The sequence below is a fragment of the Panulirus ornatus genome, chromosome 9 (assembly GCF_036320965.1).
Source record: "Panulirus ornatus isolate Po-2019 chromosome 9, ASM3632096v1, whole genome shotgun sequence".
Lineage (NCBI taxonomy): Eukaryota > Metazoa > Arthropoda > Malacostraca > Decapoda > Palinuridae > Panulirus > Panulirus ornatus.
The window spans coordinates 35,693,208-35,711,153 of NC_092232.1; the positions used below are offsets into that span (position 1 = coordinate 35,693,208).

The 17,946-nt window shown below is 42.1% G+C and overlaps 1 protein-coding gene across 1 annotated transcript in view; it reads left to right on the forward strand.

The window, feature by feature from the left end:
• LOC139750336 (uncharacterized) overlaps positions 1 to 17,946 on the forward strand; it is a 224,672-nt gene that overhangs the window by 140,254 nt on the left and 66,472 nt on the right. The window contains exon 12 of the mRNA XM_071665015.1: positions 5,483 to 5,739. Coding sequence (XP_071521116.1) covers positions 5,483 to 5,739 — 257 coding nt within the window. The remainder of the gene's footprint in view (positions 1 to 5,482; positions 5,740 to 17,946) is intronic.

Sequence of the window (17,946 nt, forward strand, 5' to 3'; positions counted from 1 at the left end):
ACCCATTCTCTCCATATGTCCAAACCATTTCAACACACCCTCTTCTGCTCTCACAACCACACTTTTAATTTCCTTACATCTTTCATACCCCTTTCATTACTTACTCGATCAAACCACCTTACACCATTGTCTTGTCCTCAAACATTTCATTTCCATTACATCCACCCTCTTCTGTACAACCCTATCTATGGCCCATACCTTGCCACTGTATAATATTGTTGGAACTGCTATTTTTTTTAAACTTACCCATTTTTGCTCTTAGAGATAACGTTCCCTCCTTCCACATACATGCATGTGTATATGTTGGTATGTTTATTTATTTATTTATTTATTTAGCTTTGTCACTGTCTCCGTGTTAGCAAGGTAGCGCAAGGAAACAGACAAAAGAATGGCCCAACCCACCCACATACACATGTATATACAAACACGTCCACACACGCAAATATACATACCTATACATCTCAATGTATACATATATATACACACACAGACATATATATGTGTGGAAATAAAAAGAGCGTGGTTGAGAGAGCAGAAGAGGGTGTTTTGAAATGGTTTGGGCACATGGAGAGAATGAGTGAGGAAAGATTGACCAAGAGGATATATGTGTCGGAGGTGGAGGGAACGAGGAGAAGAGGGAGACCAAATTGGAGGTGGAAAGATGGAGTGAAAAAGATTTTGTGTGATCGGGGCCTGAACATGCAGGAGGGTGAAAGGAGGGCAAGGAATAGAGTGAATTGGAGCGATGTGGTATACAGGGGTTGACGTGCTGTCAGTGGATTGAATCAAGGCATGTGAAGCGTCTGGGGTAAACCATGGAAAGCTGTGTAGGTATGTATATTTTGCGTGTGTGGACGTGTGTATGTACATGTGTATGGGGGGGTTGGGCCATTTCTTTCGTCTGTTTCCTTGCGCTACCTCGCAAACGCGGGAGACAGCGACAAAGTATAAAAAAAAAAAAAAAAAAAAAAATATATATATATATATATATATATATATATATATATATATATATATATATATATATATATATATATATATATATATATATATATATATACACATGTACATAATTCATACTGTCTACCTTTATTCATTCCCATCGCCACCTCGCCACACATGGAATAACAACCCCCTCCCCCCTCATGTGCGAGGTAACGCTAGGAAAAGACAACAAAGGCCCCATTCGTTCACACTCAGACTCTAGCTGTCATGTAATAATGCACCGAAACCAGACATATACATATATGCACATGTACATAATTCATACTGTCTGCCCTTATTCATTCCTGTCGCCACCCTGCCACACATGAAATAACAACCTCCTCCTACTGCATGTGTGCGAGGTAACACTAGGAAAAGACAACAAAGGCCACATTTGTTCACACTCAGTCTCTAGCTGTCGTGTATAATGCACTAGCCCCACAGAACTTTCTATGGTTTACCTCAAATGCTTCACATGCCATGGTTCAATCCATTGACAGCACATTGACCCTGGTATACCACATCGTTCCAATTCACTCTATTTCTTGCATGCCTTTCACCCTCCTGCATGTTCAGGCCCCGATCACTCAGAATCTTTTTCACTCTATCTTTCCTCCTCCAATTTGGTCTCCCACTTCTCCTCGTTCCCTCCACCTCTGACACATATATCCTGTTGGTCAATCTTTTGTTACTCATTCTCTCCATGTGACCAAACCATTTCAAAACACTCTCTTCTGCTCTCTCAACCACACTCTTTTTATTACCACACATCTCTCTTGCCCTTTCATTACTTAATCAAACCACCTCACACCACATATTGTCCTCAAACATCTCATTTCCAGCACATCCACTCTCCTCTGCACAACTTTATCTATAGCCTATGCCTAGCAACCATGTAACATTGTTGGAACCACTATTCCTTCAAACATACCCATTTTTGCTTTCCAAGATAATATTCTTGACTTCCACACATTCTTTAACTCTCCCAGAACTTTTGCCCCCTCCCCCACCCTATGATTCACTTCCACTTCCATGGTTCCATCCACTGCCAAATCCACTCCCAGACATCTAAAACACTTCACTTCCTCCAGTTTTTCTCCATTCAAACTTACCTCCCAATTGACTTGTCCCTCAACCCTACTGTATCTAATAACCTTGCTCTTATTCACATTTACTCTCAGCTTTCTTCTTTTGCACACTTTACCAAACTCAGTCACCAGCTTCTTCAGTTTCTCACCTGAATCAGCCACCAGCGCTGTATCATCAGCGAACAACACCTGACTCACTTCCCAAAGTCTCTCATCCACAACAGACTGCATACTTGCCCCTCTTTCCAAAACTCTTGCATTCACCTCCCAAACAACCCCATCCGTAAACAAATTAAACAACCATGGAGACATCACGCACCCCTGCCGCAAACCTACATTCACTGAGAACCAATCACTTTCCTCTCTTCCTACACGTACACATGCCTTACATCCTTGATAAAAACTTTTCACAGCTTCTAACAACTTGCCTCCTGCACCATATATTCTTAATACCCTCCACAGAGCATCTCTATCAACTCTGTCATATGCCTTCTCCAGATCCATAAATGCTACATACAAATCCATTTGCTTTTCTAAGTATTTCTCACATACATTCTTCAAAGCAAATCCACACATCCTCTACCACTTCTGAAACCACACTGCTCTTCCCCAATCTGATGCTCTGTACATGCCTTCACCCTCTCAATCAATACCCTCCCATATAATTTCTCCAGGAATACTCAACAAACTTATACCTCTGTAATTTGAGCACTCACTTTTATCCCATTTGCCTTTGTACAGTGGCACTATGCAAGCATTCCACCAGTCCTCAGGCACCTCACCATGAGTCATACATACATTAAATAACCTTGCCAACCAGTCAACAATACAGCCACCCACTTTTGTTTAATAACTTCCACTGCTGTATCATGCAAACCCGCTGCCTTGCCAGCTTTCATCTTCCACAAAGCTTTTACTACCTCTTCTCTGTTTACAAAATCATTCTCCCTAACCCTCTCACTTTGCTTACCACCTCACCCAAAACACCCTATTCCTGCCACTCTATCATCAAACTCATTCAACAAACCTTCAAAATTCTCACTCCATCTCCTTCTCACATCACCACTACTTTTTATCACCTCCCCATTAGCCCCCTTCACCGATGTTCCCATTTATTCCCTTGTCTTACGCACTTTATTTACCTCCCTCCAAAACATCTTTTTATTCTTCCTAAAATTTAATGATACTCTCTCACCCCAACTCTCATTTGCCCTCTTTTTCACCTCTTGCACCTTTCTCTTGACCTCCTGATAAATTTTATGTATATATATGTGTATATTAGTGCACAGGCCATCCTTCATCTGTTTCCTGGTGCTACCTCACTGACGCAGGAAACAGCAATCAAGTATAATATATATTTCCTACTCACCCATGTATACTTGTGTATGTCCCTCTTTTTGAATCTGGTATTACCAGTCACCAGACTTTTTCAACACACTGCTCCACAAACTTGTTCATCATTCTTGTTCACAACACCAGATACCCCATGCCAGCTAATTATACTCTCTACTGCTACATTACCCAATCTTGCATTGAAATCACCCATCACTATATACTTGATCCCTTCCATCATAACTGCTGACACAGTCAGTCTGTTCCTCTCAAAACACTCACCTCTCTTCTTTAGTCTTCTCATTCCCTGGTGCATAAGCACTAATAATCAGTTACATAAAATCCACATTCATTTTTACCCACATCAGTCTGGGGCTCACTATATTTGTTTACACATTTCCACTACTCCTTCAGCAGCACTATCCCACACATTCACCCCTGACTTTATCCATAAGATATTCCCGAGCCATTTTTACCTTTCTCTTTTACCTTTTTTTTTTTCTCAGAGCTAGAGTGTCCATAGTCTTTTCTTCAAACATAATACCAATCCTTCCCTTCTTCTCACCTTGGTTACATCCACACAGACTCAGAAACCCCCAGCCTGAGCCTTCGAGAAGGATGAGCACTCCATACTTGGCTCCTTTTGTTCCAACTTTTAGAAATGAAAATTACAAGGTGGAAAGGGTCCCCAGCCCCCTACACTTTCCCTTGTCAGTTGCCTTCGATGAAATGCATGGCATGTGTAGGAGGTGTTCTTTGCCTTTCTGCAGGGATCCTTCTCCCATTAACTGCCTTCAACTTTATGCAGAGAATGCATAGGAAGATTCTTTTTCCCCCACTCTTTCCCAAAACATGAGGATGAGAGCTTGATATGGTTTTAGGTAGAAATGGAGTGGATTGAGGGTTACTGGATGGGAGAGGTGCTAACTATATCTGTATTGTCACCTTCTGAATTATGTTTCATTAATTTTTTTTTGTTAATGATATCCAGGCGTACTGAGATGCCCAAATTTACTGTGGATACAGTAATGGCATAGCAATGAACATAGATGTATTTATTTTCCTAGCTTTTGGGATACAGCTTGAATGTACATGATGATTAAACAAAATATGGTGATACCATTGTGGGTATCAGGAAGGTTAGTGATGGCTGTGTAGTGAGCCAGCACTTCAGTGGTTGTCATGTTGCATTCCTTCGACCCAAATAGCTGTCTTTTCTTTCTGCCTCACCTCCATGTGAACTGCTGGCATTCTGTCCACAAATATACAATCTTTCCTTGTTACACAAAACACTTAACAACATTTAAGTCACACAACTCATTCTGTACGGTTCTAGATTTTCCTGCAGTGAGCACTATGCACTTGGTCTGCTTTTTGGCAAAGTGTCAGGAGCAATAGATAGAAATAGTAGTTAGGAACATTAGTTAGAAATATTACGTACAAGTAGTAGCTAAGAACATTAATTGGGAGCAGTAGGTAGAAGTAAGTTGGAACAATAGGTAGACATTATTAGTATTATTAGCTAGAAATAGTTGTTAGAACATTAGGTAAGAGCAGCTGGAAACACTGTGCTAGAGTTGCCCTCTGGCTGTGTTCTGTTGAGGGTGAGGTTCTAAAGGCGAAGAACAGGCACTTGATTTCATCTGTTATGGAGACTCTTTTGGTGTGGCTATTCCCTTGAGGGAGTTCCCGGAGGGAACTGGCATGAGATATAGACAGGTAGGGAGATAGAATACCTCAAATTATGATACAGTTTATTGTTAAAAGAAATAATGATGTGAGCAAATCCAGCTTTCCTTCACCTATTCATGGTGCAAACTTGCTAATTTGGAAAACAGTGATCAGGCATGAAAATATTTTTATTTAGATTATAAGGTAAGGTATAGTTTTTTCCAATATGTCAAAAGTATCGGCTTAGGGTCATGAATCGACAATCTACCCTAATTCTAAGTTCAAAACGACAGAAGGTGAAGCATTACAACTCAAGGCCCTTGTTATATGTTTCAGAAATTTATTATAATTTTTTTTCTGCTGTTATTTTGCCATGATATTTATTTATTTATTTTCTTTATCTGTAGGGTAAGTTGCTTAGAAGGCGACCTGGATGATTTAGGTGTCAAGTACTCTGAAGCTTTGCTAGAGCAAGAGGCTACCCGTCGAGTTCTCACCCAGACTTCAGAACAGCTTGATAAAGAGAATCTACTCCGCATGGCCTCAGAAGCAGACATCAAGACCCTGAAGGAAGAAGTGGTTAGGTATACAGAGGAGAACAAGACCATGGAATCAAACCTTAAGGATTTGGTTCAGAAATACACCAATCTGGAGGATGCTCTTGGTGAGTATCATACATTTCTTTGTGAAAAGTAGGAATTCTTGTTGCTACCAATCATCCATTGTTGGTAGGGGCATGATTATGAATGGAGAAAATTTAATGGAAGTGGAGTGTTTTAGATACATAGAAGTAGAAACGGCAGTAAATGGAACAATGGAAGTGTAAGTGCATCATTGGGTGGGTTAAGGGGCAAAGGTTATGGGAGCATTGAGGAATATGTGGAGAGGACTTTATCTGAGAGGGTGAGATGGGTATGTTTGAAGGTATGTTAGCCCCTGTGTTGTTGTATGTGAATCATGAGCTATAAATGAGAATGTGTAGATGTGTGCAAATGGAATGTGTGAGGACAATATGGTGTGTTAGGTCGTTTGATGGAGTAAGTAGTTAAAGGGTAAGAGAGAGGTTTGTTAATGATAAGAATGTGATTGAGGGAGCTGAAGAGGGCATGCTGAAATGGTTTGGACATATGGAAAGAATGAGTGAGGAAAGATTGACAAAGAGGTTACATGGTCAAAAGTGAAGTGGACAAAGAAACGTGGAAGACCAAACTTGACATGCAGGAGGGTGAAAGGCATGCATGGAACAAATTGTATTGGAGTGAGGAGGTACACAGGGGGTGATGTGCTACCAGTCGAATGGATAAGGGTATACATAGTTATGGGGGAAAACTTGCAAAGGTCTCTGAGGTCTGGTTGTAGATAGAGATTGCATGTGAATGAATGATGCCTTTCTGCATTTGTTACTAGTGCTACTTTACTAATGCAGGAAATGTTAAATAAGTATGAAATTTAAGATCAAAATCATTCATGAAGTAGTTTACTATTGTCACTTTCTTTCTTTTTCTTTCATACTATTCGCCATTTCCCGCATTAGCGAGGTAGCGTTGAGAACAGAGGACTGGGCCCTTGAGGGAATATCCTCACCTGGGCCCCTTCTCCGTTCCCCTTCTCTTTTGGAAAATTAAAAAAAAAAGTGAGAGGGGAGGATTTCCAGCCCCCCGCTCCCTCCCCTTTTAGTCGCCTTCTACGACATGCAGGGAATACGTGGGAAGTATTCTTTCTCTCCTATCCCCAGGGATTACTATTGTCACACAGTACATAAATTTTGTACAGTAAATACTTTGATGCCAGGATTTAATTTAACCAGAATTTGATTGTAACCAAACGAGATCCAAGACGTTTTTTCATTTATTTATATTTTTATTTATAATACTTTGTTGCTGTCTCCCACGTTAGCGAGATAGTGCAAGGAAACAGATGAAAGAATGGCCCAACCCTCCCACATACACATGTATATACATAAACACCCACACATGCACATATACATACCTATACCGTTCAACATATACATACATATACATACACAGACAAGAAAATAGTGAAATTGGAAAAAGTGTAGCTTAGACATTTGAAGCTTATTGATACAGTGGTTAAATTGATGAGAACTACTATTGACGTTTGTGTAAATAAATTAAACATTTCCTTTTTCCATAGCCAGAGGTTGAACCATTATGTGACATTCATTTTTTCATTTCATTTCAAGCTAGAAGTTTCAGTTTTCTAAATTGTTTCTTACATTTTTCATATGTATATATATGTATGTGTGTGTGTGTGTGTGTGTGTATATGTGTGTGTGTATGTGTGTGTGTATGTGTGTGTATGTGTATAAATATATATGTATATTATCCCTGGGGATAGGGGTGAAAGAATACTTCCCACGCATTCCTCGCGTGTCGTAGAAAGCGACTAGAGGGGACGGGAGCGGGAGGCCAGAAATCCTCCCCTCCTTGTATTTTTTTTAACTTTCTAAAAAATGGGAAACAGAAGAAGGAGTCACGCGGGGAGTGCTCATCCTCCTCGAAGGCTCAGATTGGGGTGCCTAAATGTGTGTGGATGTAACCAAGATGTGAAAAAAGGAGAGATAGGTAGTATGTTTGAGGAAAGGAACCTGGATGTTTTGGCTCTGAGTGAAACGAAGCTCAAGGGTAAAGGGGAAGAGTGGTTTGGGAATGTCTTGGGAGTAAAGTCAGGGGTTAGTGAGAGGACAAGAGCAAGGGAAGGAGTAGCAGTACTCCTGAAACAGGAGTTGTGGGAGTATGTGATAGAATGTAAGAAAGTAAATTCTCGATTAATATGGGTAAAACTGAAAGTTGATGGAGAGAGATGGGTGATTATTGGTGCATATGCACCTGGGCATGAGAAGAAAGATCATGAGAGGCAAGTGTTTTGGGAGCAGCTGAATGAGTGTGTTAGTGGTTTTGATGCACGAGACCGGGTTATAGTGATGGGTGATTTGAATGCAAAGGTGAGTAATGTGGCAGTTGAGGGAATAATTGGTATACATGGGGTGTTCAGTGTTGTAAATGGAAATGGTGAAGAGCTTGTAGATTTATGTGCTGAAAAAGGACTGATGATTGGGAATACCTGGTTTAAAAAGCGAGATATACATAAGTATACTTATGTAAGTAGGAGAGATGGCCAGAGAGCGTTATTGGATTACGTGTTAATTGACAGGCGCGCGAAAGAGAGACTTCTGGATGTTAATGTGCTGAGAGGTGCAACTGGAGGGATGTCTGATCATTATCTTGTGGAGGCTAAGGTGAAGATTTGTATGGGTTTTCAGAAAAGAAGAGTGAATGTTGGGGTGAAGAGGGTGGTGGGAGTAAGTGAGCTTGGGAAGGAGACTTGTGTGAGGAAGTACCAGGAGAGACTGAGTACAGAATGGAAAAAGGTGAGAACAATGGAAGTAAGGGGAGTGGGGGAGGAATGGGATGTATTTAGGGAATCAGCGATGGATTGCGCAAAAGATGCTTGTGGCATGAGAAGAGTGGGAGGTGGGTTGATTAGAAAGGGTAGTGAGTGGTGGGATGAAGAAGTAAGAGTATCAGTGAAAGAGAAGAGAGAGGCATTTGGATGATTTTTGCAGGGAAAAAATGCAATTGAGTGGGAGACGTATAAAAGAAAGAGACAGGAGGTCAAGAGGAAGGTGCAAGAGGTGAAAAAAAGGGCAAATGAGAGTTGGGGTGAGAGAGTATCATTAAATTTTAGGGAGAATAAAAAGATGTTCTGGAAGGAGGTAAATAAAGTGCGTAAGACAAGGGAGCAAATGGGAACTTCAGTGAAGGGCGCAAATGGGGAGGTGATAACAAGTAGTGGTGATGTGAGAAGGAGATGGAGTGAGTATTTTGAAGGTTTGTTGAATGTGTTTGATGATAGAGTGGCAGATATAGGGTGTTTTGGTCGAGGTGGTGTGCAAAGTGAGAGGGTTAGGGAAAATGATTTGGTAAACAGAGAAGAGGTACTAAAAGCTTTGCGGAAGATGAAAGCCGGCAAGGCAGCGGGTTTGGATGGTATTGCAGTGGAATTTATTTAAAAAGGGGGTGACTGTATTGTTGACTGGTTGGTAAGGTTATTTAATGTATGTATGACTCATGGTGAGGTGCCTGAGGATTGGCGGAATGCGTGCATAGTGCCATTGTACAAAGGCAAAGGGGATAAGAGTGAGTGCTCATATTACAGAGGTATAAGTTTGTTGAGTATTCCTGGTAAATTATATGGGAGGGTATTGATTGAGAGGGTGAAGGCATGTACAGAGCATCAGATTGGGGAAGAGCAGTGTGGTTTCAGAAGTGGTAGAGGATGTGTGGATCAGGTGTTTGCTTTGAAGAATGTAAGTGAGAAATACTTAGAAAAGCAAATGGATTTGTATGTAGCATTTATGGATCTGGAGAAGGCATATGATAGAGTTGATAGAGATGCTCTGTGGAAGGTATTAAGAATATATGGTGTGGGAGGCAAGTGGTTAGAAGCAGTGAAAAGTTTTTATCGAGGATGTAAGGCATGTGTACGTGTAGGAAGAGAGGAAAGTGATTGGTTCTCAGTGAATGTAGGTTTGCGGCAGGGGTGTGTGATGTCTCCATGGTTGTTTAATTTGTTTATGGATGGGGTTGTTAGGGAGGTGAATGCAAGAGTTTTGGAAAGAGGGGCAAGTATGAAGTCTGTTGGGGATGAGAGAGCTTGGGAAGTGAGTCAGTTGCTGTTTGCTGATGATACAGCGCTGGTGGCTGATTCATGTGAGAAACTGCAGAAGCTGGTGACTGAGTTTGGTAAAGTGTGTGAAAGAAGAAAGTTAAGAGTAAATGTGAATAAGAGCAAGGTTATTAGGTACAGTAGGGTTGAGGATCAAGTCAATTGGGAGGTGAGTTTGAATGGAGAAAAACTGGAGGAAGTAAAGTGTTTTAGATATCTGGGAGTGGATCTGGCAGCGGATGGAACCATGGAAGTGGAAGTGGATCATAGGGTGGGGGAGGGGGCGAAAATTCTGGGAGCCTTGAAGAATGTGTGGAAGTCGAGAACATTATCTCGGAAAGCAAAAATGGGTATGTTTGAAGGAATAGTGGTTCCAACAATGTTGTATGGTTGCGAGGCGTGGGCTATGGATAGAGTTGTGCGCAGGAGGATGGATGTGCTGGAAATGAGATGTTTGAGGACAATGTGTGGTGTGAGGTGGTTTGATCGAGTAAGTAACGTAAGGGTAAGAGAGATGTGTGGAAATAAAAAGAGTGTGGTTGAGAGAGCAGAAGAGGGTGTTTTGAAATGGTTTGGGCACATGGAGAGAATGAGTGAGGAAAGATTGACCAAGAGGATATATGTGTCGGAGGTGGAGGGAACAAGGAGAAGAGGGAGACCAAATTGGAGGTGGAAAGATGGAGTGAAAAAGATTTTGTGTGATCGGGGCCTGAACATGCAGGAGGGTGAAAGGAGGGCAAGGAATAGAGTGAATTGGAGCGATGTGGTATACCGGGGTTGACGTGCTGTCAGTGGATTGAATCAATGTATGTGAAGCGTCTGGGGTAAACCATGGAAATCTGTGTAGGTATGTATATTTGTGTGTGTGGACGTATGTATATACATGTGTATGGGGGTGGGTTGGGCCATTTCTTTCGTCTGTTTCCTTGCGCTACCTCGCAAACGCGGGAGACAGCGGCAAAAAAAAAAAAATACATACACAGACATATACATATATATACACACGTACAAATTCATACTTCAATGCTCCCAGAACCTTTGCCCTCTCCTCCACCTTGTGACTCACTTCTGCTTCCATGGTTCCATTCGCTGCTAAATCCACTCCCAGATATCTAAAACACTTCACTTCCTCCAGTTTTTTCATTCAAACTTACCTCCCACTGTACTTGTCCCTCAACCCTACTGAACCTAATAACCTTGCTCTTATTCACATTTACTCTCAGCTTTCTTCTTTCACACACTTTACCAAACTCAGTCACCAACTTCTGCAGTTTCTCACCTCAAATCAGCAACCAACGCTGTATCATCAGTGAACAACATCTGACTCACTTCCCAAGCCCTCTCATTGACAACAGACTGCATACTTGCCCCTCTTTCCAAAACTCTTGCATTCACCTCCCTAACAACCCCTTCCATAAACAAATTAAACAACCATGGAGACATCACGCGCCCCTGCCGTAAACCGACATTCACTAGGAACCAATCACTATCTTCTCTTCATACTCGTACACATGCCTTACCTCCTCGATAAAAACTTTTCAATGCTTCTAGCAACTTACCTCCCACACCATATACTCTTAATACCTTCCACAGAGCATCACGCGCCCCTGCCGTAAGCCGACATTCACTAGGAACCAATCACTTTCTTCTCTTCCTACTCGTACACATGCCTTACCTCCTCGATAAAAACTTTTCAGTGCTTCTAGCAACTTACCTCCCACACCATATACTCTTAATACCTTCCACAGAGCATCTCTATCAACTCTATCATATGCCTTCTCCAGATCCATAAATGCTACATACAAATCCATCTGTTTTCTAAGTATTTCTCACATGCATTCTTCAAAGCAAACACCTGATCCACTAACACTTCTGAAACCACACTGCTCTTCCCCAATCTGATGCTCTGTATATTCCTTGACCCTCTCACTCAATACCCTCCCATATAATTTCCCAGGAATACTCAACAAACTTATACCTCTGTAATCTGAACACTCATCTTTATCCCCTATGCCTTTGCACAATGGTACTATGCATGCATTCCACCAGTCCTCAGGCACTTCACCATGAACCATACATACATTGAATATCCTTACCAACTGGTCAACAACACAGTCATCCATGGAAGTGGAATTGAGTCACAGGGTGGGGTGGGGAAGGGGGCGAAGGTTCTGGGAGCGTTGAAGAATGTGCAGAAGTCAAGAATGTTATCTTGAAGAGCAAAAATGGGTATGTTTGAAGGAATAGTGGTTCCAGCAATGTTATATGGTTGTGAGGCATGGGCTATAGATAGGGTTGTGTGGAGGAGGGTGGATGTGTTGGAAATGAGATGCTTGAGGACAATAGGTGGTGTGAGATGGTTTGATCGGTAAGTAATGAAAGGGTAAGAGAGATGTGTGATAATAAAAAGTATGGTTCAGAGAGCAGAAGAGGGTGTATTGAAATGGTTTGGTCACATGGAGAGAATGGGAGAGGAAAGATTGACAGAGAGGATATATGTGTCAGAGGTGAAGGGAATGAGGAGAAGTGGGAGACCAAATTAGAGGTGGAAGGATGGAGTGAAAAAGATTTAGAGTGATCAGGGCCTAAACATGCAGGAGGGTGAAAGGCGTGCAAGGAATAGAGTGAATTGGAACAATGTGGTATACTGGGGTCAACGTGCTGTCAATGGATTGAACCAGGGCATGTGAAGTGTTTGGGGTAAACCATGGAAAGTTTTGTGGGGACTGGATGTGGAAAGGGAGCTGTGGTTTCACTGCATTAGACATGACAGCTAGAGACTGAGTGTGAATAAACGTGGCCTTTGTTGTCTTTTCCTAGCACTATCTAGCACACAAACGGAGGTAGGGGGGTGCCATTTCATGTGGCGGCGGGAATGAGTGAAGGCAGCACGTATGAATATGGTCTATATTATTTTCTTTTTTTTATACTTTGTCGCTGTCTCCCGTGTTAGCGAGGTAGCACAAGTAAACAGACGAAAGAATGGCCCAACCCACCCACATACACATGTATATACATACACATCCTCACACAGCATATATACATGCCTATACATCTCAACGTATACATATATATACACACACAGACATTTTTTTTTTTTTTTTTTGTCACTGTCTCCCGCGTTTGCGAGGTAGCGCAAGGAAACAGACGAAAGAAATGGCCCAACCCACCCCCATACACATGTATATACATACACGTCCACACACGCAAATATACATACCTACACAGCTTTCCATGGTTTACCCCAGACGCTTCACATGCCCTGATTCAATCCACTGACAGCACGTTGACCCTGGTATACCACATTGTTCCAATTCACTCTATTCCTTGCATGCCCTTCACCCTCCTGCATGTTCAGGCCCCAGTCTCTCAAAATCTTTTTCAGTCCATCTTTCCACCTCCAATTTGGTCTCCCACTTCTCATTCCCCCCATCCCTGACACATATATCCTCTTGGACAATCTTTCCTCACTCATTCTCTCCATGCGACCAAACCATTTCAAAACACCCTCTTCTGCTTTCTCAACCACACTCTTTTTATTACCACACATCTCTCTTACCCTTTCATTACCTACTCGATCAAACCACCTCACACCACATATTGTCCTCAAACATCTCATTTTCAGCACATCCATCCTCCTCCGCACAACTCGCAACCATATAACATTGTTGGAACCACTATTCCTTCAAACATACCCATTTTTGCTTTCCAAGATAACGTTCTCGACTTCCACACATTTTTGAACGCTCCCAGAACTTTTGCCCCCTCCCCCACCCTATGATTCACTTCCACTTCCATGGTTCCATCCACTGCCAAATCCACTTCCAGATATCTAAAACTCTTCACTTCCTCCAGTTTTTCTCCATTCAAACTTACCTCCCAATTGACTTGTCCCTCAACCCTACTGTACCTAATAACCTTGCTTTTACTCACATTTACTCTCAGCTTTCTTCTTTCACACACTTCACCAAACTCAGTCACCAGCTTCTGCAGTTTCTCACCCGAACCAGCCACCAGCACTGTATCATCAGCGAACAACAACTGATTCACTTCCCAAGCTCTCTCATCCACAACAGACTGCATACTTGCCCCTCTTTCCAAAACTCTTGCATTCACCTCCCTAACAACCCCATCCATGAACAAATTAAACAACCATGGTGACATCACGCACCCTTGCCACAAACCAACATTCACTGAGCACCATATATTCTTAATACTTTCCACAGAGTATCTCTATCAACTCTATCATATGCCTTCTCCAGATCCATAAATGCTACATACAGATCCATCTGCTTTTCTAAGTATTTTTCACATACATTTTTCAAAGCAAACACCTGATCCACACATCCTCTACCACTTCTGAAACCACACTGCTCTTCCCCAATCTGATGCTCTGTACATGCCTTCACCCTCTCAATCAGTAAACTCCCATATAATTTCCCAGGAATGCTCAACAAACTTATACCTCTGTAATTTGAGCACTCACTCTTATCCCCTTTGCCTTTGTACAATGGCACTATGCAAGCATTCTGCCAGTCCTCAGGTACCTCACCATAAGTCATACATACATTAAATAACCTTACCAACCAGTCAACAATACAGTCACCCCCTTTTTTAATAAATTCCACTGCAATACCATCCAAACTCGCTGCCTTGCCGGCTTTCATCTCCCGCAAAGCTTTTACTACATCTTCTCTGTTTACCAAGTCATTTTCCCTAACCCTCTCACTTTGCACACCACCTCAACCAAAACACCCTATATCTGCCACTCAGTCATCAAACACATTGAACAAACCTTCAAAATACTCACTCCATCTCCTTCTCACATCACCACTCCTTGTTATCACCTCTCCATTAGCCCCCTTCACTGATGTTCCCATTTGTTCCCTTTTCTTATGCACTTTATTTACCTCCTTCCAAAGCATCTTTTTATTCTCCCTAAAATTTAATGATACTCTCTCACCCCAACTCTCGTTTGCCCTCTTTTTCACCTCTTGCACCTTTCTCTTGACCTCCTGCCTCTTTCTTTTATACATCTCCCACTCATTTGCATTATTTCCCTGCAAAAATCGTCCAAATGCCTCTCTCTTCTCTTTCACTAATAATCTTACTTCTTCATCCCACCACTCACTACCCTTTCTAATCTGCCCACCTTCCACACTTCTCATGCCACAAGCATCTTTCGTCTTTTTCCTTGCGCTACCTTGCTAACGCAGGAGACAGCAACAAAGTATAATATATATAAAATGAATACATATTCATACATGCTGCCTTCATCCATTCCTGTCACCACCGCGCCACACATGAAATGGCACCCCCCTCCCACCACGTGCACACGTGAGGTAGCTCTAGGAAAAGACAACAAAGGCCAGATTCGTTCACACTCAGTCTTTAGCTGTCATGTGTAATGTACCGAAAACACAGCTCCCTTTCCACATCCAGGCCCCACAAAACTTTCCATGGTGTACCCCAAATGCTTCACATGCCCTGGTTCAATCCATTGACAGCACATCGACCCCAGTATACCACATTGTTCCAATTCACTCTATTACTCGCATGCCTTTCACCCTCCTATATGTTCATGCCCCGATCGCTCAAAATCTTTTTCACTCCAACCTTCCACCTCCAGTTTGGTCTCCCACTTCTTCTCGTTCCCTCCACCTCTGACACGTATATCCTCTTTGTCAATCTTTCCTCACTCATTCTTTCCATGTGACCAAACCATTTCAATACACCCTCTTTTGCTGTCTCAACCACTCTTTTTATTACCACACATCTGGGGGTGGATTTGGCAGCGGATGGAACCATGGAAGCGGAAGTGAATCATAGGGTGGGGGAGGGGGCGAAAATTCTGGGAGCCTTGAAGAATGTGTGGAAGTCGAAAACATTATCTCGAAAAGCAAAAATGGGTATGTTTGAAGGAATAGTGGTTCCAACAATGCTGTATGGTTGCGAGGCGTAGGCTATGGATAGAGTTGTGCGCAGGAGGGTGGATGTGCTGGAAATGAGATGTTTGAGGACAGTATGTGGTGTGAGGTGGTTTGATTGAATAAGTAATAGTAGGGTAAGAGAGATGTGTGGTAATAAAATGAGTGTGGTTGAGAGAGCAGAAGAGGGTGTTTTGAAATGGTTTGGTCACATGGAGAGAATGAGTGAGGAAAGATTGACCAAGAGGATATATGTGTCAGAGGTGGAGGGAATGAGGAGAAGTGGGAGACCAAATTGGAGGTAGAAAGATGGAGTGAAAAAGATTTTGAGTGATCGGGGCCTGAACATGGAGGAGGGTGAAAGGCGGGCAAGGAATAGAGTGAATTGGAATGATGTGGTATACCAGGGCCGACGTGCTGTCAATGGATTGAACCAGGGCATGTGAAGCGTCTGGGGTAAACCATGGAAAGTTCTGTGGGGCCTGGATATGGAAAGGGAGCTGTGGTTTCGGTGCATTATTACATGACAGCTAGAGACTGAGTGTGAACGAATGGGGCCTTTGTTGTCTTTTCCTAGCGCTACCTCGCACACATGAGGGGGAGGGTGTTGTTATTCCATGTGTGGCGGGGTGGTGATGGGAATGAATAAAGGCAGACAGTATGAATTATGTACATGGGTATATATGTATATGTCTGTGTGTGTATATATATGCATACATTGAGATGTATAGGTATGTATATGTGCTGTGTGTGGATGTGTATGTATATACATGTGTATGTGGGTGGGTTGGGCCATTCTTTTGTCTGTTTCCTTGCGCTACCTCGCTAACGCGTGAGACAGCGACAAAGCAAAATAATTATAAAAAAATCTCTCTTACACTTTCATTACGTACTCGATCAAACCACCTTACACCACATATTGTCCTCAAACATTTCATTTCCTACACATCCACTCTCCCCTGCACAACCCACATCTATAGCCCTTGCCTTGCAGCCATATAACATTGTTGGAACCACTATTTCTTCAAACATATATATTTTTGCTCTCCGAGATAGCGTTCTTGCCTTTCACACATTCTTTAATGCCCTCAGAACCTTAGTCCCCTCCCCCACCCTGTGACTCACTTCCATTTCCATGGTTCCATCTGCTGCTAAATCCACTCCCAGATATCTAAAACACTTCCTTTCCTCCAGTATTTCCATTCAAACTTACCTCCCAGTTAACTTGACCCTCAACCCTACTGAACCTAATAACCTTGCTCCTATTCACATTTACTCTCAGCTTTCTTCTTTCACACCCTTTACCAAACTCAGTCACCCGCTTCTGCAGTTTCTCACCCAAATCAGCCACCAGCACTGTATCATCAGTGAACAACAGCTTACTCACTTCCCAAGCCCTCTCATCCACAACAGACTGCATACTTCCCCCTCTCTCCAAAACTTGCATTCACCTCCCTAACAACCCCATCTATAAACAAATTAAACAACCATGGAAACATCATGCACCCCTGCTGCAATCACTTACCATTCTTCCTCCTTGTACATATGCCTTACATCCTCGATAAAAACTTTTCACTGCATTTAGCAACTTGCCTCCCACACCATATATTCTTAATACCTTCCACAGAGTATCTCTATCAACTCTATCACATGCCTTCTCCAGATCCATAAATACTACATACAAAGCCATCTGTTCTTCTAAGTATTTCTCACACATTCTTCAAAGCAAACACCTGATCCACACATCCTCTATCACTTCTGAAACGACACTGCTCCTCCCCAATCTGATGCTCAGTACATTCCTTGACTCTCTCAGTCAATACCCTCCCATATAATTTCCCAGGAATACTCAACACTTATACCTCTGTAATTTGAAAAGTTTATTCATATGCTGGTAAATATGAGAGGTGGTTCTTCTGAAGGACATATCAGACTTACAGAGATGGTGTGGGAAGAACTGCTGAGGAGGAAGATGTCCTTTCTGGGATATCACAGGAAACAGTGTTAGCCTTAAAAGTTTTTGTGATAATGATGTCACACATCGATAGAAAAGTAAAGGAAAGTATATAATAAGGAGCTTTACTGATGACACTAGAGTAAGCAAAATTATTAGATCAGATGGAGATCCAAGAAGAATAACAGTTTAGTAGGTGGTTAGAAATGAACCTACTGGAATTTAATGAAAAAACTTCGAGGAAATAAGTTATGGGTCAAGGAAAAATTCATTGTTAGTGCATGTAAATTAATACAAAGCA